Source organism: Megalobrama amblycephala, linkage group LG3 (genome assembly GCF_018812025.1).
Source record: "Megalobrama amblycephala isolate DHTTF-2021 linkage group LG3, ASM1881202v1, whole genome shotgun sequence".
Classification (NCBI taxonomy): Eukaryota; Metazoa; Chordata; class Actinopteri; order Cypriniformes; family Xenocyprididae; genus Megalobrama; species Megalobrama amblycephala.
This window is the reverse complement of record NC_063046.1, coordinates 55,897,529-55,922,233: the sequence shown is the minus strand read 5'-3', so window position 1 is coordinate 55,922,233 and position 24,705 is coordinate 55,897,529. Positions and strand designations below refer to the sequence as shown.

At 37.5% G+C, this 24,705-nt stretch overlaps 1 protein-coding gene across 3 annotated transcripts in view; it reads right to left on the bottom strand.

Annotated features, from left to right (window-relative positions):
- The window catches only part of ints8 (integrator complex subunit 8), a 63,157-nt gene extending 39,100 nt beyond the window's left edge, over window positions 1-24,057 (bottom strand). Inside the window, exons 1-6 of one of the 3 annotated variants that reach the window (XM_048186128.1) lie at window positions 23,880-24,057; window positions 23,224-23,359; window positions 17,336-17,510; window positions 13,079-13,219; window positions 6,197-6,268; window positions 6,064-6,115 (exon numbers count right to left, since the gene is read on the bottom strand). In XM_048186128.1, the coding sequence (XP_048042085.1) occupies window positions 6,064-6,115; window positions 6,197-6,268; window positions 13,079-13,219; window positions 17,336-17,510; window positions 23,224-23,353 (570 nt within the window). In that variant the 5' untranslated portion in view covers window positions 23,354-23,359; window positions 23,880-24,057. The remainder of the gene's footprint in view (window positions 1-6,063; window positions 6,116-6,196; window positions 6,269-13,078; window positions 13,220-17,335; window positions 17,511-23,223; window positions 23,360-23,879) is intronic. The other 2 variants (XM_048186127.1, XM_048186129.1) reach the window with 2 other exon arrangements.
- Between the last annotated feature and the right edge of the window lie 648 nt (window positions 24,058-24,705).

Below are 24,705 nucleotides of genomic sequence, written 5' to 3'. Positions count from 1 at the left end.
ACTGAAGTGTCTGCAGTCTGCACTGTAGCAGGCTGCTCATTAGGGTGATAAAATATGCATTCTTACAATAGTCTAAAACATACTACCATATAAACATTGTCATAATTCATCATCATTAGCTTATAAGCAATCGCTTGGCATAAATGTGCACTATTCATTAATTGCGAAGCAGTCTGGAGTGCTGCTGCGCGAGCCTGTAGAGTGCGCAGCAGCGCTGCTTTTCCCGCGGTTACATCAGCACATTACACTTCAAATGTGCGCATCTTCCACACAGGACGGCAGTCCTGACTGGATATCTTCCCAAATCGTCCCTCTCTTTCATTTGTCTCGTTTTTATTCAATGACGAAAATTAGAGTAGATTTTAGTCATAGTTTTAGTCATTCAAAACGCATTTTTATTTAGTCATCATCTCGTTTTCGTCCATGAAAAAATGTTGACGAAAATTATGACGAAAATTATTCGTCAACGAAATTAACACTGTATCCATCAAAACTTTTTCATAATGTGATTTTCCCCCGACTTTCAATTCTTTTCCTTCAATGAAAGGTTAGATTTTTGCTAATTATATGAATTAAAGATCAAAAGGATAAACATTGCAGATTTATTTTTAGTCACCTTTGATCATATTTACCAAGGGTGCCAATAATTCTGCCCACAACTGTGTATATATTATATATTGACATTAAGCACGCATGAGTCCGTTATATTGATGCGCAAACAAATCATGTATGAGCACTCTCGACGCACTGATCGCACATTGTCTTGATGCACAGACACATTTCGGTACATTCACGTTGTTTTCACACACATTCAGGATAATGTTTGGATTTGTCCTGTGTATGTTCATGTGTACTTCGTATATATATATGTGCAGGACAGGGCGGTTGGATTAGGGGTTTTTTGGCATCTCCATGTTGTCCTGTTCAGTATGGCAAATTGACTTATCTAAAATGTAAACAAGCTCTCTGATGTTGTACATATACACTATGAATCCTGAAACGTTTTTTTGCTGTGATTTTTTTTTATTTTTTATGAGTGCTTTGGTGCACATAAATATATGAATTATATAAAAAATATTTGGTGTCCTATTTTGGAAAGACATTTTTTTGAAAAATTTACCTTGAAAAAAAGCTGAAAAATCTGATGGTTTACTTTGCTGTATATAGGCAATGATGGCAAAATGTACATGTTAAACAAGATAAATGATGTATGCTTAATTTCACGATAAGTGTGAAATTAAATTGCGATTAAAAAATTTATATTTATATATATACACATACACACCATTATACACCAAAATGCATTCCGACAGCTTAAACATTTCAATAAATAATACCATTTTTTTTTAAACTATAGTGAATAAACTGTAATAAAATATGACACGATCTCAGAATTAAACTGTCAGAAAAAAAAATAATCTTAATTATGTCAAATAACACTTAAGCAAAACATAGTCATGGTAATAATGCACAGCTAATCGTGCATTGAAACAGGAAGTGAAATAAACAGAAAAGAATGTCAAAATAAGGGTCCACATAACATAACATAAACCTGACAATAAGACTGTAGGGCTATTGTTATATGTATAACAGATAGTGCTGATCCTCGATTTTCGACTGGACAAGAGACTTTCTGCTGGTATTTCACCAGTATAAGCAGAATAACTCATCTCCGCGCGATCTAGACAGGCTGTCAGTCAGTGCCGTTACATTGTTACTAGGGATGGGTACCGAAACCCGGTATTATATTGGCCCCGGGGCTAAATTATGAAAGACCGGTGTAAAGATAAGCTCTGATGTTAACGATTCTGCTATCGGTACTGGAGAAATTATGAAGAAAATACACGTACACTATTATTGCTATATAGACATTATCTTGCGAATTCTATCTCGCCAGAGTCGCCAGCTGCGTATGTATGCAATAATATTAGGATATTTGTGTATGATGCATTTTTGCTTTCGCAATCCAGAAGAGAGATCGCGCTCAGGAGCTACAGCGCGCGCAGCCGCTCACATGAAAGCCCTGTTTAATGGAGAACTAAACAACTAAACGTCTGCTTACACTTTAGGCCTGTGATATTATGCTTATTTTATTTTTGATTTCGATTTTGGCTTCCAAGGATCAGAAAGATGATATCGGAGGTAAAACTATTAAAAACTAGCCGCGTTTCATCTAGCACACCTTCTATTCGCGCGTTCATTCCTCCCTAAACCCAAACTTAACGTCAGAATCAGCACAGTCGGTGACTGTTGTAAAATCCAGTCTTTACTGTTGCTAAATTGCAGTAAATGTTTGATAATTATCAACGTTTTAAAACGTTGAAAGCACAGTAATCCGCGCAAGAGACGCTGTTCCTCAGGCTGAATTGTGTGCGCGCGCGCTCCAAAACGGATCGCAAATAGACAAACAAATTACACGTTGGGCTTCAGGTGCACGTTCAAACGATAAAACGCGCACAAAAATATGTTAAAATAACCGGATTGGAACGTGTTTAGCTACTTAAACGCAGTTTATATTGTAAGTGTACATGAACAGCTGGGAGAAAATCCGATGTGTGTTAATATCTATTGTCTTAAAGTGACAGCAGTCACCTACTGATGATTATGCCATCAGTGTTAATCAAACAAGAAAATGCAAAGAGAAAATCACTCACAGCTCTTCATCTGAATATAGTTAGCTTTAATAAGCATTAATCTATTAATTTATACTGTGAAAACCATGCAGTGTTATTTTACATTTGGTTACTTTACTTCTTATACTTACTTTACTTTTCTTTTATAGGCTAGGCCTATATTACTTACCTGAACACATGAACAAATGAAAGCACTTTATTTCATTTGTATCTTTGTTTTATTGTATTTGTCAGTTTGTTTTACTTTGTTTCTTTGTTCATGTTCTTACTGTATATTATATAAAACACCAAAAATGCCAGACACCATATAATATAAAGCAAAGTTAATTCAGCTCTATATATATATATATATATATATATATATATATATATATATATATATATATATATATATATATATATATATATATATATAAAAACAAAAAGTACCAATAAGAATACCGTTAAAGTACCGGATCGATAAGCAGTATCGGTAAGAGTAGTAATACCGTTAAAACCTTAATGATACCCATCCCTAATTGTTACGCTATAACGTGGCGGCAAGTGACTGTCTTCGAGTACGTTTTTAAACTGTTTATTCAACTACACGTTCAAAAACGCTGATTCATTCAAAGAGAGACGTAATGAAAAAAGCTGTTGAAATCATTTTAACTTTGAGCGCCACTTTAGAAGGCTCAGCTGACCAGCAATGTTTTGATGCCAAGACAGAAATTTTGCTCTCCCTGGAAACTACAACCTTTTTTCACGAATATATGTCATCGGCCTGAAGTGCAGATACAGATAATCGCACGTGCTCAGTCAATTTCTTTCAGATTCACTGTCTGTGTAAGCTTGATAAGTGCAAATCCATGGAGCCTTTGTACAAATGATACACGTTATGTTATCATTACAAAACTTATTTAATATTCAGTATACATGCACGAAGTGTAAAACGAGAAGGGCATAACCTAACGAAAAAAGAAAACACAGAACACCAGCCAACAAAGACCGACCATTTCTGGGCGTAGAGGCGTCTCATGGACGGAGCTCTCGCCTGAGAGATGGTAATCAGCATGTCCCCGGGGAGGTTAGCAGGCTCCCATTGAGGGACCAGAGGTGCAGAGCCCAGAGTTCTGGCTGGGGATGCCAAATCGTCCTGTTCGCCTGAGAGAGGAGGTCCCGTCTCAGGGGGATCGGCAATGGAGCTTTCGTGGAAAGCCTGAACAGCTCTGAGGACCAAACTTGGCTCCTCTAGAGCAGGGCCACCAGGAGGACTCTGTGCTTGTCTTCCCTGATTTGTCTGATGATCTGCGAGATCAGAGCAATCGGGGGAAAGCGTAAAGGAGGGTGCTGGGCCAGACGTGAGCCAGCGCATCGTCCTCCGAGAAATAAATTGGGCAGTGAGAGTTGTCTTCTGAGGCGAAGAGGTCTAGCTCTGCCTTCCCGAAGAACTCCCAGATCGTGATAACCGTCTGGGGGTGGAGCATCCACTCGTCTGAGGGGACACTGCTCCGAGATCTGCTCCGAAGTTTGTTCTCCCGAGTATGTGAGTCACTCTGAGTGACTGAAACCTCAGTAATGCCCATTCTAGAGCGCATAAGCGGCTGGACGAAAGACCGCCCTGGTGATTTATGTATGACACCACTGTCATGCTGTCTGACTGGACTTAAGACGTGGCATCCCGTCAGGTGTGCCTAAAACGCGTGAAGGGCCAACATCACTGCCAACATTGAGGCAGTTGATGTGCAGATGGCTTTCTTCGTGAGACCACGAGCCGAAGGCCGGTCTGCCCTTGCAAAGAGCACCCCAACCTGTGTTGGATGCATCTGTTGAGAGCACCATCCTTCTGGACACCGCCTGTAGGGGTACACCTTGACTGAACCATACAGGGTTCATCCAGGGTTTCAGAGCTGTCAAACAGGCCTGACTGACCCCGAGACGCAGGCGGCCGTGCCACCAGGCGTGAGGAGGGACCCGGAACTTCAACCAGTATTGCAGAGGCCGCATCCGAAGAAGGCCGAGCTGCAGAACTGGGAAGGTGGAAGCCATCAGCCCTAGCATCCTCTGGAAGTACTTCAGAGAGAGATAGGCTCTGTTCTTGACCGATGCCGCGAGCTGCTGAATGGCCAGAGCGCGCTCTGGCGATACTACAGCCGTCATACGGGCTGAGTCGAAGACTGCACCCAGGAACATTATACGTTGGCTGGGGAGCAGTGAGCTCTTGGCAAAGTTGACCCTGAGACCCAGGCACTCCATGTGGCTGAGTAACACGAATCTGTGATGCTCCAGCTCGGCTCGTGACGTGACTGGGCTAGGATGAGCCAGTCGTCGAGATAATTGAGAACCCGGATTCCCAACTGTCTCAGTGGGGAAAGCGCCGCGTTCATGCACTTGGTAAAAGTGCGAGGAGCTAGGGACAGCCCGAATGGAAGGACTGTATATTGGTAAGCCACACCCTCGAATGCGAATCTCAAGAAATCGCCTGTGATGGGGGGCTATCTGGATGTGAAAATATGCATCTTTCAGGTCCAGCAAGCAGAATCAGTCCCCGGGGCAAACCTGCGCGAGGATCTGCTTCAGCGTTAACATCTTGAACTTCCGTCTCATGAGGGAAAGGTTCAGGAGTCTGAGGTCTAAGATGAGTCTGAGACCGCCTTCATTCTAGGCAATGAGGAAGTAATGGCTGTAATCGCTCTCTGAGGGGGAGACTATTTCTATAGGCCCCTTCTCTAACAGAGACATCACTTCGGCTTGGAGGACGTGAGCGTCGTCCGTGTTTACTGAAGTGGGAAGCACCCTGCCAAAACGCGGGGGTCTGCAAGCAAACTGGAGTGAGTAGCCTTGAGATATTATCCCCAGAACCCACTTGATACTCCGGGGATGGCCTGGCCAGGCCTGCGTGACAAGGGGTTGAATGGAGAGAGATGTTCTGAAACGGTCGTTAGCGTCATTCTGTTCTTGCGTGGATGTTAAAAAAGATTTCATTTTGCAGTAGGCCTATAGCTTGTAAGCCAACAGTTTTTCTCTGACATTTTTTAGGGTGTTGACAGCATCATAGACATAGAAATAACAAATCTTGTATATATGCAACATTTTATATTTGTTATCCCCAATCACTCTCTTTCTTTAGGGGAAGTTTAAACGCGAGATTCTGGAAACGATCTTTAGCGGGACCCATCGGGTCGGGAAGAAAATCACTATATGCGGATAGCGGGTGAACACAGAGTGAATTTTAGGCGGGAGCGGGTTTGTGCGGAATAGAACCATTGCGGGAGCAGGACGAAAAAAACAGTCCCGCGCAGACTTCTACCGTGGTTCTTGCGTTCCTCTGTAGTTGGCTCTTCAATAGCGTGGTATAATATTGCGGTCATCGCAACAGCCCTAGATATCAGTATATAAAACAATGCAGACAGCTACAAGCATATATCTTAAAAGCAAGTTCCAGTCATACCACACTCAGTATGTTCTCCATGAGTTCCTTTTCCTGCTGGACCAGATTCATCCTACAGGACACACAAAACTATTAGTACAAATTCAACCCCACACAAGACAAAGAACAGACACCTCTGTCATTCCTTTCTTACATATTCAGCTGATGTGGTCCAGGTTTGGTCTGTTTCTCAGGAAAGCTGCTTAACACAATGGTACGAATGGCCCTATTGGGAAAAAGTTCATATTACACTATCAACACAAGTGGCTGGCACGGCATCTATGGAGTTAATATTGTGCCATTACTAAACAAATCCAGCATTTTGCAAACAAACAATCTGTTTTGCAAAGGAAAACTTGACTCGCAAACAAACAGAAAGTGATGTGCAAATACAAAGGTCAGTTTGAGCAAAAACTCATGAGTAACAAATATTGTGTATTGTGTTTTTACAAATATAAATAAATAAGCCTACATCATATTTGACAAATAAATACAAACCATCCTACAAATGGCATGTAATCTTTGAACAAATGCCAAATCTAGTGCATACAAACGCTTGATTTTCTCACAAATGTGTGCAGGCGGATTTTCTCACAAATGCAGTTGAGCAACTTCCTCTTCCAAAACAGCAGATGGCGCTTTGCTATGGGTCAATTTACACTAGTCTCCCGAAAGAAGCCCAAAAACATGCATTTATAATAATAATAATAATATTAATAATAATAATAATAATAAACTGTTTTATAGCACCTTTAAAATTTGCATCTCAAAGCGCTTTAAAAGAACATACAAATAAAATACAATGGAATAGGGGAAATAAAAGAAAGAAACATGCATCAAAACACATTTCAAGACATATATAGTTATATATAAAACAAAATAAATCACATATAGAAAATAAGTTTACAAGGAGTTTATAGCTGGCGAAAATGAGTGGTGAACAAGTGAGTTTAGGTGTTTCTCAATACCAAGTACGCAAGGTTCAGTAATTCTAAATTATCTGCAAAATGCAACAGCAGCAATCTTGATAACTAGGCTTGCTCTGGCTACTCTGGTTATCTCTGTATGTTTAACCGCTAGCAACATTATACAAAACATGTTATAAAACACCAATCTGCCTCTTCTCATTTTCATTTAAACATATTAATAATAGCCACACAAATTTGGTTCAGGCAACGCTTACATTGATTATCTTCACTGCATGTACAGTACCGGTCAAAAGTTTGGAAACATTAAGGTTTTTTTTGTTTTTTTTTTATGTTTTGAAAGTAGTCTCTTAATCTCACAAAGGCTGTATTTATTTGATCAAAAATAAAGTAAAAACAGTAATACTGTGAAATATTATTGCAATTTAAAATAAACTGATTTCTGTTGTATATTTCAAAATGTAATTTATTCCTGTGATCAAAGCTGAATTTTCAGCATCATTACTCCAGGCTTCTGTGTCACATGATCTTTGAGAAATCATCATACTCACCTGTTCACCACAAATTTTCGTCAGCTGAAAACTTCTTGTGAACTAAATTTTTTTTTCCAGGTCAGCCTATATGTAATTATATATATCTTGAAGTGTGTTTTGATGCATGTTTCTATCTTTTAAAGGTGCCATAGAACGCTTTTTCACAAGATGTAATATAAGTCTAAGGTGTCCCCTGAATGTGTCTGAAGTTTCAGCTTAAAATACCCCATAGATTTTTTTTTTTTTATTCCGTTTTTTAACTGCCTATTTTGGGGCATAATTATAAATGCGCCGATTCAGAGGGTGGCCCCTTTAAATGCTCGCGCTCCCCGCCCCCAAGCTTGCAACTTTATAATACATTGCATAAACAGCTAACATAACCCTCAAAATGGATCTTTACAAAATGTTCATCATGCAGCCTATCGGATCATGTAAGTATGGTATTTATTTGGATGTTTACATTTGATTCTAGGGGTGTAATGATATGCTCAGGTCATGATACGGTACGCATCTCGATACTGAGTTCACGATACGATACGCAACATGATATTTTGAAAAAAAATGAAACTGAAATTCTTTAAGATTTATTTAAAAAAAATGTTACATTTCAATAATTTTCATTGTTGTACATACAAGATCACGTTTCAGGGTTTAATAAAAACCTTCTGTATTCAAATTAACAGCAGAATAGGTCTGTCTGTCACTGAAAAAAAAAAAAAAAAAAAAGTTAAATTTAATGAACTTAGAATTAAGAATCTTAAGGGACCGTTCACATATCGCGTCTAAAAACGCATAGAAGGCGCGGCCGCACCGCTTCTTCTTTCCAAAGCTCTTGCGCTCCTGTGGCGTCGGTTGCTGCTATGCAGCCATGAACTGCGCTCTCCAAGAGGAGTGAAGTTTCAGCAAAGGATAAATTGATTTCTAGCCCTTGCATTACCTTTACTAGATATATTTATGGAGATAAGATATAAAAACCACCCTGTACAGCTATGATCAGCTGTTCGGCTGAGATTTTGATGTTTTGTTATTGAAAGGCCATAGCTGATCGGTTGGTTCTTGTCACATGGCCTGCGGTGTGCTTGCGGCATTCTGAAAAGTTGAGAATTTTTCATCTCGATGCGCCTGGAAAACAAACAAATCTTTTGCTTTTCTGTGAGCACAGCTCTTGCTGTGGCACTGCGGTGAAAGAAAGCCATGACTTTTCTAATGCAACCGACATGACGGTCATGCAAACGTTTTAAACCTGCTTGCAAGATTTGATGTGTGCGCGAAACACTTACTTAACTGGAGAGCTGATTCAGACATGTCCCTTATATGCGGTGACAACCCGGCTTCTCTCACTGCCACCTCCATGTTGCAGAGTAGGTCACGTCGGCAGCTCAAGCAATAAGATTAGACTGCCCTCATATCGTAAAAGTATCGCCATCACTCTACGATACATATCGTAACATTTTTGCATCGTGAAACATCGTACTTCGATATATCATTACACCCCTATTTGATTCTGAATGAGTTTGATAGTGCTCCATAGCTAAAGCTAATGTTACACACTGTTGGAGAGATTTCTAAAGAATGAAGTTGTGTTTATGAATTATACAGACTGCAAGTGTTTAATAATGAAAATAACGACATGGCTCTTGTCTCCGTGAATACAGTAAGAAACAATGGTAACTTTAACCACATTTAACAGTACATTAGCAACATGTTAACGTTTAGAAAGATAGTTTACAGATATCACTAAAAATATCATGATATCTTGGATCATGTCAGTTATTATTGCTCCATCTGCCATTTTTCACTGTTGTCCTTGCTTGCTTACCTGCATAAAGTCAAGTTAATACTGGCTTGTCTAATGTCTTGAACATGGGCTGCCATATGCAAAAGTTGGGGGCGTACATTTTAATGATCCCGACTGTTGCGTCACAGTCGGTGTTGTGTAGAGATTCGCCTGTTCTTCAGAGGTCTTTTGCACAAATCAAATTTACATAAGGAGGAAACAATGGTGTTTGAGACTCACCGTATGTGATTTCCATGCACAGAACTCTAATTATTTAACTATGCCGAGGTAAATTCAATTTTCAATTCTAGGGCACCTTTAATTCCTCTATTCCATTGTATTTGTATGTTCTTGTAAAGCGCTTTGAGGTGTAACTTTTAAAAGGCACTATAAAACAAAATTATTATTAACTCATGTTTCTGGGCTTCTCTCGGGAGACTAGCGTAAATTGACCCATAGCAAAGCGCCATCTGCTGTTTTGGAAGAGTAAGTTGCTCAACTGCATTTGTGAGAAAATCAAGCCCAGAGATCTCATAAAAAGGCAAGTGTCTTACAATCGTAACAGACAGGTGTGCGTTTGTATGTACTAGATTTGGTATTTGTTCAAAGATTACATGCCATTTGTAGGATGGTTTGTATTTATTTGTCAAATATGATGTAGGCTCATTTATTTACATTTGTAAAACACAATACATATATTTGTTACTCCTCTGCGTTTTCGCTCAAACTGACATTTGTATTTGCACATCAGTTTCTGTTTGTTTGCGAGTCGAGTTTTCCTTTGCAAAGCAGATCATGTTTGTTTGCAAAATGCTGGATTTGTTTGTTTAATTATGGCACAATATTAACTCCATAGGCATCAGCTTAAAGTGTTAGTTCACCCCAAAATGAAAATTGTCATTACTTGTGTCGTTCCAAACTCCTAAGACATTTGTTCATCTTCGGAACACAAATGAAGATATTTTTAATGAAATCTGAGAGATGTCTGTTCCTCCATTGACTGCCTTTGCAATAACCACCTTGACGCTTCAAAAAGTTCATGAAGATATCGGAAAACTAATCCATATTAATCGAACAATTTAGTCTTTTTTTTTTTTTTTTTTTTAAGAGATTCGATTGAGGTTACCAATGAGGTTCATTCTCCTTTGTTACGCAGCACATTTGAGCTTCCAGAAGAGTTTTGTTCTTGTGATTTTTTTCAAGTTCGACTGAGCTTCTGCTTATGTTCGCTGATCAATGTTTACATGTGAGTAAAAGCCTAAATTAAATCTTTTCATCATAAAAAGCGATCGAGTCTCTTTAGAAAATTTGGACTAAACTGCTCGATTCATATGGATTAGTTTTCCGATCTCCTTTTTAAGTGTCAGAGTGGTTGTTGCAAAAGCAGTCAATGGAGGAACAGACATCTCTCAGATTTCATTAAAAATATCTTAATTTGTGTTCTGAAGATGAACGAAAGTCTTACGAGTTTGGAACGACGTAAGGGTGAGTAATGACAATTTTCATTTTGGGAGTTTAAAGGGTTAGTTCACCCAAAAATAAAAAAAATTCTGTCATTAATTACTCACCCTCATGCTGTTCCAAAGCCATTAGACTTTCGTAACACTTTTTGATGTGTCTGAGAGCTTTCTGTTCTTCCGTTGGCAGCTACACAACTACCACTTTGTAACTTTAATGCTTAAAAAGTTCATAAAGAGATTAAAACTAATCTATATGAATTCATTTAGATTCATTTAGATTAGTTTTACGATCTCTTTATGAACTTTTTAAAGTGTCAAAGTGGTAGTTGCATAGCTGTCAAAGGATGCACAGAAAGCTTTCAGATCATCAAAAATATCTTCAGTTGTGTTCCAAAGATTAACGAAAGTCTTATGGGTTTGGAACGTCATGAGGGTGAGTAAATGATGACAGAATTTTCATTTTTGGGTGAACTAACCCTTTAAGGGTTGACTTTCTTGTTTGTTTCCTACTTTATTTTCATCAGAAATCCAATAGTATAAAACACTGTTTTAAGCAAAGCCAATTTGCAATATAATATAATAATATATAAATGTTTCAACTGTTTGGATTACAAAATAAATGTGTAATACAGCTTTCTTTTTTTTCCCTGTTCATTAGAATGTGTCCTGTTTAATTTTATATTTTTCTGTGCAAAAAATAATGACCATCATACATTTTTTACCATGATTTACAGAAGACACCCACTAAAATGTCATTCATTGTAACAGTATTTATGTTTTAGAAAGTCCTATTAGGCATATTTAAAACAGCACTCATTTGGCATATTAAAAGACTAAGGATATAGTGCAGCTGCCCTCAAATACCAATTAATTGTAATTTTTAAATCTTTTAATTAACATCCTTCAAACTACAGATTTTATTCTAATGTTTTAAAGCTCCTGCCATGTTTGCTTAGCTTGTCACTTTGTTTCTGACTTGCTCTGATCCAAAAATGACTCCTTGCAGCTATATATTTATATTTTTGTTTGGCAACATAAATGACATTATCAGGATGACCATTTTGTGTGGAGAATCCCCTCAATGGTCTCTCTTAAACTTGTGAAGGGGAACTCTCTGTTCAAAAATAGGCGATTATTCTGACTCTCCCAATCCTGAATACCTTTCTCTTTTCCTTAAAGGCCCGTTCACACCAAGTATGATAACTATAATGATAATGATGATAATAAAGATAAGTTAAAAATAAATATATATTTTAAGTTAACACATATTTGTCAGTGCTAAACATTCCTCATTTATAAGTAATATAAATAAGATGCTAAAATTGTTATTTATACAGTGATACTGTCCTTCAGTGTAATGGATGACACTGTGGTGTTTTTGTATTACACTGAATGACCAAAAAAAAAAAAAAAAAATTTCAAACTTCTACTTCAGCTTGTATTGCAGGCCATCAACTGGCCACCTATATCAAACAGTGAGTTTGACCAGTAAAGTTAATCACAATTATTCACAACAGCTACTTATTTTTCAAAAAACCTAACAATGTAAGTGTTTGTTTTTTTGGGCATTTCACTAAATAACATGCGTTTTTGAAACTTAGGATACAATACCATGAAAATGTGGAATTATCAAATTTTTAAGAGCAATGAACCTGCTTGACTGCAGCACCAAATGGTCTTCATGGTGCCTTCTGATGATGTCACAGATTGTCGAATAACTATCTGTTTTTTATATGACTTCAGAATGTCTTCTTGATCCTGTTACACTGAATGATCTCTTACAAACTGCATTTTCAGGACAAAAGTTCCCTGGTTATTTAAATACTTAAAAAAAGACTTTAAGTCTTTAATATAACACAGCCAACACCCATTTAAAAATGCCAAGCAAACAAATATATTTTTTAAATTGGTATTTTATATGTTAATTTGATGTAATGGCAAAATCAGTCCGGACCATTACACTGAATGACAATTTTACACTGAGGTGTGTGTATTTCATTCAAAGTACCTCATGCCTTGCATACAGAGCTACACTGTGAGGTGATCATGCCTCATAGTAACACAGCTTTGTTTTATTAAGTTAAGAGTAATAAATACTATTAAAGTGTGAGAATTAAACTGCGCAAGTCAATGAAAGCATGCACCTCTGATAAACCATTAGCGTGACCACTGTGCATCACATGCACACAAGTTTCTGACTGACAGCTTATAGCTTATAAGCTGTTTTATTTTGAAGGCTGCACATTCGTCATTGAAAATGTCTCAATCATTTCAGAAAAACAACCATTGTAAACTTGACTACTGCCTAAACTGTGACATACAAATGAACGCCACACTGACCATCTGTTGTAGATCAGCACGGCCATAGCTGTGGTGGGCGGCAGGGTGGACAAATCCAGATCTACATGTTTAACTCCAGGAGGAACATGACTGACACACAGAAGCTCATTCAATAACATATTGAGCACAGGGATGGTCAAACTGTGATTCAAACACAAAGACAAAACAGGATCGATTTACCATCTGTATCAATGTCCAACACAATCTTTAAATTTTCTTAAAGGGGTCATATGATGCTATTTTAAAAGTATTTAAATAATTTATTTAAATAATTTTATTTATTAGGTGTAATATGTTAATATGATTAATGTTCAAAAAACACATTTTTCACTTACTGTACATTATTACAGTACCCCTAATTCCCAGTCTGTCTGAAACGCTCTGATTTCTACAAAGTCTCTCCTTCCGAAAAGCCCAGACTGCTCTGATTGGCCAGATGGCCCAGTGCATCATGATTGGTCAAAAACCTCAAGAGCGTGTCAGAAACGTAACAGGCCTTACCAAAATCACAAGCTTCAGCTTCCAAGGCTTCTAAAGCAACTGTAAACACACAGTAATGATGTTGTCTGTATTATAGGAGTGTAACGATATACTCTTTTAACATTTAAACAAAGCGTTTTGGTGCACATTTGATTTAAGTAAAAAAAAAAAAAAATTATATATATTATATTATACATATACACTAGGGGCGCATCGGTTTGTATCACGGTTTTAGGCTCATGGTTTCGGTACGGTTCGGTATGTGCTATGTTCAGGGGAAAAAAATTATTACTGTCAAATAAAAACATAGAAAATAAGAACAAATAATCAAACAGCACAAATAAATACAGTAAAGCAAATATACAAATAAATAAAGCTTTTCATGTATCCATTTTTCAGGTACAGAAATTGAATAAAGTAGCTAATAAAATGTAAAACAACATTGCATGTAATCTTCACTGTATAAATATAGATCAATCATTATTAATTATTAAGTTACTATTCAGTCATAAGCAACGAGTGATTTCCTTGTCTTCTGTTGTTTGATTAACATTAAAAACACATACAGACAGCAGGAATGCCAGGGCTGCTGTCTCTTTAAGACACATGCGTTCTTTCTCCAGTGTATACTGTAAGTTCACTTAAGACATAACCGACTATGCTTACTAGAATACTAGCTAAGACGGGCATGTTGACATAATTTTGTGTGAATTTGTCTGTTCAAGCACAAGACTTGAAAGAGACCTCTATATTTGCGCGCTGTACACGCGCTTCCGCGTGCGCGCTTCGGATGAGTGCACAAATCTTCTCAAGGCGCGCGCGTAAGTTCTCTTTCGCGTCTTGCACTCGGATGTTTAAATTGGCAAGGCTTAAATAAGTTTAGTTTAAACGCAGATAGCAACGTGTGCTGTTCAGGTCTCACCTGCGCTCGTGAGCTATCAACACCCGGTGACGACGAAATGACTGCTCATATAGAACATGCGGCATTCGCACTGAACAAAGTTTAAGGGTAGCCAGAATGTATATCCATCGACAGAAACATACATTAGCCTAACTTTGTCTATTTTATTTATTTTCTACAAACCATATTATAGATGCGTATGCGTCATATTAGATATGAGATTAATCGCGGTGCAAGTGCGTGCCGAACTGAGTGTTCAGAACGGTACGGTTCGATTTTTTACCGAGAACCGTTTCACCCCTAATACACACACATAGCCTATATGTATATTGACACTAGGGCTGGGCATTGACACAAATTTCACAATTGGATTCGATTTTGATTCAGGAGCTTTCAATTTGATTTTGATTTGATAATTTGGGGCCTAATTTCCTCAAAGAAAAAAAATATCTCTCAACTAATGCTGTAAACAGGAACAACAGTTGATATCATTATATTATTAAAAGGTTCAAATTAATTGATTTGTAAGCTAAATATAAAAACATTATTTTAAAATGATTTTCGCTCGATTCCGGGTGAGGTCACAAATAGGTTTGAATTCATACGATGTGTCAATTGCGCAAGTAGAATGTGTTTCATACAAGATCTGGCAACTGGACAACCTTGGAATAATATATTTGATTATTCTTCTTATAACGAGGTTTGGGCCATACAAATTATGGGAAGATGGGTGTGAAATACGGGAGACTCCCAGCAAAAATGTGCTCTCTGCATGAACTGAAGTGGTACCGCGATCCGTCACTCCACAGAGCGAAAGATCACGACAGCTCGAGAGACGTCCGTGGTCTCACTCCAGTGTATGGGAAAGTAGTCAGTCACTTCTTGTGTTTGATGAATAACAGGTAAGCGGAGGGATAGCACAAAATTACATAAATCTCTAAAATTATTACGCAATTGGCTAATATGTGTGTGAAGTGAATGAGTGTAAACTGAGCTCGGCGCAAATCAAATAACCGCGCTGTTTCTCTCAGAAATCAGAGCTTTGTAAAAAAATTATTCCAATACATAAATAAAATACTGCATCATAAACATTTTATACTATTTGATATGTATTTAAATGTTTTAAATCTTGCGAGGTGATAGACGATATGAAACACAAATGGGCAAAAACTATGAAATGAGCAGCGCATTCGTAAATCAAATAGCCGCGTTTCTCTTGCGTCTCTCAGAAATCAGCTTTGTCAAAAGTAGGCTGCTATCAACTAAAACACTACATCATCATACACACTTTCTACTATCCGATGTCTACTTAAATGTTTAAAACATTGTACGATATGATAAATTAATTAGTGCAAATTGTATGAATGAAATGAAGCGCGATAGCAAGTCAAGACAAATAGGACTAGCCTATATTTTTTTCCGCAGCCAAATGCTGCACGCCGGAGATCCAGCATGGTGCCGGAAAACTTTAAGCCCTGTAATTTGTTATTTACACATTTGTTCCATTCCATTTGCCATTTATTGTAAATGTACAGGTTCAATATGGGTTTAACGTCAGATGCTGGTATTTTACATTCTGTCATTTCCAAATGAAGTGCTTCCTTTGCCGCTTTCGCACTTTCAACGTAGGCATTTGTTAGATCTCTTACACAGGCAAGCCGCACATGCACAGACTCTCCCAGTGCTTGCTATGTCCTGCCTCTTCCGCTATAATTGCACAAACCATCTAAGACACTTTAAATCGTACTACAAAAACTAAATGTGATATGGTGGTTTAAATTATGTTTGTGCTTTCACTTTGAGGAGAACCGTTCCGGCAGCGCATTTGTGCTTCAGATGATCAATGCAATTAATCACAGTTCTAATTACAAGAAAGCATGTCAAAATGACTATTCCCAAACTGTAAATGGTTAGTTCATCCAAAAATTTTAATTCTGCATTTATGCACTCTCATACGTTGTTTTTGCATGTCACGCAATCATTTGAACATCCGTGTTTACTACACGTCATTATAAATCTGTTCAAAGCCATCGTCTCTCTTCATAAGACTTGGATTTGGATTAGACAACTTGAATGATTATTTTTACGATGCCTTTATGACATGTTTTAGAGGAATGGACTTTAAATGGAGGGACAGAAATCTCTCAGGTTTCATAAAAAATAACTTCATTTGTGTTTGGAAGTTGAATGAAAATATTATAGATTTTAAACGAGGGTGAGTACATGATGACAGAAGCTAATAATTGGATAAAACTAACTCTACGTATATCACGAATCACATCATTTACATTAACGATACATATCGTCGCATTTTAATATTGTGATATCTAGCTATAACGATGTATCATTACACCCCTACTGTATTACCTTATCGGGTAATATGCGGATTTCTGAAAATGCGGATGATCAAGCAGATCAATCGGAAACAACTTTGCAAGTAAAACTTCAGCAATATGTTTCACAGTGCTAAGCTTTTATTTCGTAACTCTCTTACCTTTCAGATACAAAGATCTCCTTGACATGGCGACAAGACAACACTACAATTCAATGAAGCCCCATCATCTTTCTTTACATATGGGCATTATGCTAATATTTTGCATTGTGATGCAGACGTTGGCTTTTTTTGGCAGGTCTGAAGCAGTAACTTTTCAGATCTTATACACATACAAACAGATACATTACACACTAAAGGAAAAGAAAAACATTAAAAAGCATCATATGACCCCTTTAAATGTAAATGGAGTTTGCCCATGCAAAAATCCTTGTCACAATAGCCAAGCACTGATTTGTGAGTGGCTGTTCTAAATTTCTAAAGTTGCTAAACATAAAACTCAAAAGAAAAACGACACTTAATCAAATGTTTTATCTTCACTCACCCTTTCTCTAGCATGTTCAGGTCCCATCTCAGGTGGGCGGCAACTTTAAGTGCCATTAGCTTCAGTGTGCGGTTCCTCCGGTTGTCCACTGGTGGCTGAACCTGGTTCTGCTCATTCACAGATGGTTTGGAGGCTTGCTCAAGAAACTGAATGATGAGTTGAACAGGAGATGGATCTGTGGAAAACATAAAATTCAATTCTAAATCTCATCTTAAGAAAACTTAAGGTTATCTGAACTTTATTCTTTGTTGACACATGAGGAACTGTGGAAATTGTTAAAGTCAACATAAAAGAGCATTTGCAGCTGATTTTATTTCTGTATTGTGACACATATCCAAGTAAAAAGAGCACATTAAATGACTGCCTGGACTTGATTTTATCAATGCAGAATAGACTTAGAAGGACTAATTTGACATCAGCTGAAACAAAGCATTTGCAGAGATTATGAAGACATGTTAACAAATTGACATTAAAGTGACAGCTAAAACTAATTTGACATCAGCTGAAACAAAGCATTTGGAGAGATTATGAAGACATGTTAACAAGTTCACCTTAAAGTGACAGTTGAGCTTAAAGTGACACTTATATTTACTACAGTAAAGTCATAATATGCAATCTCCTTCGAACAAGGTAATTAGATTTCTTTGTATTTCCGACATTTTACTTACTTATATTGTCCTACCAGTTTCATAAAATGAATCGAAACTATTTTATACTTCTCATGATAACATAAAAGATTTCTAGCATTGTGTTTTGTGCCACTGCATTTGCAAAGCATCTTTCAGACGAACTATAATCAAAATTGCAATATGGCATGGGGTGCTCATCAATTCACAAAAGGCTGCCATTTAATTAAATAGATATATACTGTTGTCTGAAGCGCAGCACAGTATTTATTAAAGGTGCCATCGAACATTTTTTTACAAGATTTAATATAAGTCTAAGGTGTCCCCTGAATGTGTCTGTGAAGTTGCAGCTCAAAATGCCCCATAGATTTTTTTTAATTAATTTTTTTAACCGCCTATTTTGAGGCATAATTAGAAATGCGGCGATTCAGGCTACGGCCCCTTTAATTGCTCGCGCTCTCCGCGCTCTCCGCCCCCTCCCGAGCTCTCGACCATATCACTGCATAAACAAAGTTCACACAGCTAATATAACCCTCAAAATGGATCTTTACAAAGTGTTCGTCATGCAGCATGTCTAATCGCATAAGTATGGTATTTATTTGGATGTTTACATTTGATTCTGAATGAGTTTGATAGTGCTCCGTGGCTAACGGCTAATGCTACACTGTTGGAGAGATTTATAAAGAATGAAGTTGTGTTTATGCATTATACAGACTGTAAGTGTTTAAAAATTAAAATAGCGACGGCTCTTGTCTCCGTGAATACAGTAAGAAACGATGGTAACTTTAACCACATTTAACAGTACATTAGCAACATGCTAGGGCTGGACAATAATTCAATATCAATATATATCGCGATATAATTTTTTTCGATAACGGTGATATGATTTTTAAACATTTCCGGTATTTCGATATATACATTACAACATCTCTCAATGACTTGAGGCGCAGCCGTTAGAAAGAGCAGAACGTGATTGGCTATTTGCGTGATGACGTACACCACAGAGACACGCAGCCATCAGCCAGTGCTCAGCGTATCTATTGGTTAATATGGTTTGTTTAAAATAGCAACGTGGAAAACAGACAGACAGTGTTCAGATAATGTATGTTTCAGTCGATGGATGCGCAAAACGTTACAACAACGATAATCAAAAAGCGTGGACAAAACAGTCACTCTTTGTAAACTGTTAACAGCTAGTGCCGTATGCTCTAATGTCCCGGTTGCATAAAGCACCTTAAGTTTTTCCCTTAAGTATGACACTTAAGGCGTGATTTCCCCTTAACTAAGGGAATGACTTAAGGGTGTTGCATATAATATCTTAAACTGTTCACTTAGGTAAGGGAAACCGTTAAGTGTTTCACGACAGCAACCCAGGTTTTGCCGTTATAAAATTCTACTGTTGCCATGGACACGTTATTTGTTAATACATATCGTGGTAAGTTTTCACAGAAAACAACATAAGATGGATAAGGAAAACAAAAAAGAAAACCAAATATGAAAGAGAACGACCAGACGAGAAATTCAAATTGATAGTTTACTCAAAATTGAGATTTCTGCCATCATTCACTCACCCTCATGCGGGTGTGTCTCATACGTTCTGAAAAGTGAAGCCACGGGCTCTTTGATCGCCCCCTGGAGGCTGGATGCAGTACAGGTCATAAACCCCGCCCTCTCAATGCAGTCGAATGAGACTTCAGTGAAAACTTAATAAATTAATTTATAATTTTATACTTTATATAAAAATAAATTCTGCTTCAAATAAAACTTTCTGAAAGATGGTTTTGGTCATTTAAGGTAGTTGTTATCACACTGATATATATTCAATTGTTAGTTTTTGTGATGATTTAGATTTTAGCTAGCAATTTGATGCTATAAATACGGGGCGTGTCGTCATGATTCGATTGACAGCTTGTCTGAGGACTGTCGGAGCTTTGAGGGGAGATTGAAGATGTATTAACTAACTGTTAATTTTCGATTTCTTTGTTATTTAACACCAACAAAATGAGTTGTTCAGCAGTAATCTGTACTAACTACAGGACCTACAGGACCTGACGGATCACTGAACTTTTTTTCTGTAACATCAAATGTGGGCGTTATAAGCTAATTAATAAATGTTATTAGTTAAGATAACGCACCTAATGTTAACCATGTCGGAAAAAGCAGGTGATCGTTATCTGGCAGTTACTTATTATTTTTATGGGTATAAAATAATAATTAGCAGGACAAAACTAATGATAGCTTACTCTAATTACAGCAATCGATCTCCTGTAACGTTAGTTGAACTTGATTTAAAATGGCAGGACCGTTTCTGACGATTTAGAGTTGTTTCTAGTGGCATATTATATTGAGTTTATCTACTGAATTTGCTGTTTCAAAAATATTATTGCTCTAGAAACAGAATAGCCTATTATTTTATAGGTAGACTTTTAAATTGTGTATATTTTTTATAGTCTATTTAAAATACATGAATGATGACGCAGTCGTCTGGGCGGAAGTTTGATATCGCGACTCCGCCTCCGGCTCCACTGACGATTCCTTCTGCGCATGCCCAGGCTCCAAACTTTTTTTTTTTTTTTTGACGTATTGCGTAACGTGTCAGCGCCCATTCATCAGCCCATTTTGGCTTCAGTTCAATACAATGGAAGGAAGCGGCGTCGCGTCGTCCATCTTTTTTTACAGTCTATGCCCTCATGTCGTTCCAAACCCATAAGACTTTCATTCATCTTTGGATAACAAATAAAGATATTTTTAATATTCTCTCATCATTTATGTCCATTTATTGAAAAACATCCATATGATTACGGCTGTGTCGGAAGCTCAAATGTGCGCGCAAGAACCAATGAGGTTTGTTTTTGCGTGTGATGCACGCACGTTTGCGCTTCCGTTGTCCATATAAGATATGCGCTACATATCCCTGATAGCACACGTACATCTTGGAGACGTCTATTTGATGTGTGTGTTTACGTCTGGAAGACGTATTATTTAGGTTGTTTGCTCATCTGGAATACGTCTATGGGACGTATCCTGTCAGATGTCAAATAGACGTTTAGAAGATGTCTTTAAGATGTTTATGATTTAGAATGTATGTAAAACTGACATCTTAAAGACGTCTATCAGATGTTTGTAAACAGCAGATGCTTTCCAGATGAAGTGATCTTTAACAGACGTCTTGCAGACGTACGTGTGCTATCTGGGATGTGATCTCATCAATGTTTATGTGAATAAACGGCTAAAGTACAATTTGTTTATCGTATAAAACGGTCGATCGTGTCTCGTTAGAAGACTTGGATTGAACCTGCTCACTCCGTGTAACACTTAAGGTGAAGTTTTCCTAACCTTATGTTAAACTTAGGGAAATGACGGTTAAGGGGCTTTATGCAACACTTACGTTTTTTTAAGGGATTACTTACGTGAAAAATACATACTTAAGGGAAATTCGTAGGGTTTATGACGTTTCACCTAAAGAAACCCTTAAGTAATACTTAACGGTTATTTTCTGCAACACCCTTAAGTTTAAGGGAAACATAAGGGCGATCTTAAGGGAAAATTACACTTAAGGTGCTTTATGCAACCAGTCATTTACGCCGTTATCACCCGGGTGTTGATAGTGCGCCAGCGCAGGTGAGACCTGAACAGCACACGATGCTATCTGTTTAAACTAAAATAATTTAAGCCTTGCTGATTTAAACCTTCAAGAACAAGGCGCGAAAGAGAACTCGCACGCGCTGCGAGAAGATTTGTATGCGCTCATCCGAAGCGCGCACACACTTATTTCAGTCAGCGCGCAAATACTGAGTTCTCTTTCAAGTCTTGCGCTTCGGCGGACACATTCATACAAAAATTATGTCAACATGCCCGTCTTGGCGAGTATCCTAGCAAACATAGTCGGTTATGTCTTAAGTGAACGTATAACAGTCGAGAAAGACATCGCATGTGTAACAGTATATGTACTGGATCGTGCATGTCTTAAAGGGAAAAAAACTATTCCTGCTGCCTGTTTTTAATGTTAAATCAAACAACAAATAACAAAGAAATCACTCACTGCTCTTGACTGAATAGTTTTTGTAACTTCAATAATGATTAATCTTTATTTATTTTATACAGTAAAGATAATATGCAGTGTTATTTTATATTTGATTACTTTATCCATTTTCTGTACCTGAAAACTACTGTTAGATACCTGAAAAACCTGAAAAGCACTGTTTATTTTATTTGAATATTTGCTTTATTGTACTTATTTGTGATGTTGCTTGTAGTTTGATTGTTTGTTCTTATTTTCTTTATTTTTATTTGACAGTAGTCCTATTTTTAGGGTCACGGTTTCGGTACGGTTCGGTATGTGCTAATAGCGCATACCGAACCGTACCGAAACTGTGACCCTAAAACCGTGATACGAACCGAACCATGAGCAATTTGAACCGTTGCACCCCTAGTGTCATCAAAACTCAACAACGTCCCTGCCCCAGCAATGTGTTTTTGTTGTTTCTCACTGTTTTTTTCTGTTTTTACTGTTCACAATCTTTATCTTGGCTGAAACACTTTTGTTTTAATCTATATTAAGGATAATAAAATCAGCCTACATTATAGTTTAATGTTAAAGATATTAATATTACTAAAGTGAGTGAGTCTTATGTTTATTTTTTATGTTTGTATGAAGGCTAAATACAAATAAAAGCTGAACATAAATTTATTTGTACTGTTTTTATTTCTAAAATATTATATAGTTTTATAGGAAGAGATTTCATAGATTTGGCAAATTCATTTTTCAGACGTTTGTAGGTACAGACATCCGTTGTGGCCGTTCTTGGCAGTTTTTCTGAGGCTATTATATAGTTCATATCGATATCGGAATTATATCGTATCGACCGAAATTAAGAATTATATCGTGATATAAATTTTGGCCATATCGTCCAGCCCTACAACATGCTGACGAAACATTTAGAAAGAATTTACAAATATCACTAAAAATATGTTATCTTGGATCATGTCAGTTATTATTGCTCCATCTGCCATTTTTCACTGTTGTCCTTGCTTGCTTACTTAGTCTGTTGATTCAGCTTTGCACAAACTTAGACGTTAATACTGGCTGCCCTTGTGTAATGCCTCGATCATGGGCTGGCATATGCAAATATTGGGGGCGTACACCCCAACTGTTACGTAACAGTCAGTGTTATGTTGAAATTCGCCTGTTCTTCAGAGGTCGCTTGAGGTTGAAAAGTTAATGTTTCAGTTAGGAGTCCAACTGGTGGTGACTCTAGTTACCTGGATGAGGGCCCTGTAAATGCTGCTCCAGTAATGATGGATCAAGCAGAAATTCAAACCAGGAAGTCTGTGGTGGGGTGCAGGGCCGACTGCCACTCACCGCCTCCCGGTCTGCAGCCTCAGCACTCATATTAACCTGCAGAAAAAAACATCAGTGTATACACCACATAACTTTCAGTGCATAAAGCATATTAAACTCTGCCTCAAAATATAGTGAGCTGATGAACCAAACAGTATTTTTGGGCTCGAGTTTAGAATGTACTGTACATATATATGCCCAAAATGATGTATAGTAAAGATAGGCAGCTCAGGTTTTAGCACACAGTCCATGTCTGTAATGTACTGGATAACATATTTGAGCTTTTAATTGCAATCATGTTGTTATTTCATTACGTTTTAGTAACTGATAATCACTAAAGATAGTGATATTGGTGACAGTAAGGCTTAGATTTACAAGTATCAGACTCTTGTTAACTGTTGAGGGCTGCGTTTCCCAAAAGCATCGTAAGCCCAAGTAGACCGTCCTATTGTCACCAAAGGTCTGTTTTTTGGGAAACGCATCCCAGATGGGTGAGCTCAACGTTCGACTTTGATCAAAATGGTCCCAATGAGAGACACGCTGGAAAGTTTTTACCCTTTCCCGCATTATCACTTACCTGTTTAGAACGTCTGAATAATTAATACGTTAGATAGCACAAACTGTTTGTATTTCAGCAAAGAGTAAAAGAGTGAAGCGTTCCAAAGACGCCAATGAGTTTCTTCATTGTAGAGGATCTATGAGAGACAAAGCGAAACAGCGCTGCTACTGTGCAGGCGGTTACATCTTCTTCTTCTTTTGATATAGTGGCGGTTGGCAAGCAAACGTATTGTGCATTTCCGCCACCTGCTGTGTGGGAGTGTGGAGCAGCAATGCATATCAATAAGGCCTCAAAAAAAAAAAAAAAAAAAACTTAAATAGGCTAAATAAATCAATAAAAAGGACAAATGTAAATTTATATTTTCACAATTGGGTTGTAAAGTTCAACGTACATGTATACTTATTTCATCAAGCTTGCGCAACAGCAACAAGGTGAGAATGATCATGAGGCACTTTTTTGTTTAATTTATGAATTGATATGTTCTCTGCAATCATGTCTTTGTTAATATCTGTCTCTGTTTCTGTCAGGTTGCAGGTCCAGACCCATCTGTCAAGACGCTTTTTTGTCCACATGCTGTCCAATGTTTGTGCTGGAGAGCCTCTGACCACAAGTCATAGGTACAGGATAATGTTCATAGTCAATTCATCTTCATTTCCGTTGCACTTTATACAAAACAGCTGCACAGTAATAAACATGAAAGTAACAGAATTCAAAAGAATATATTTAAATTCAACTTTTGAATTTCTACAAAGGCTAAATTACAGAATTAGTTTTTTTGAAAATGAAAAATAAAGTTTTTCTTTTTCTGATAATACTAGAAAAAGGGATACACCCCAAAATGAAA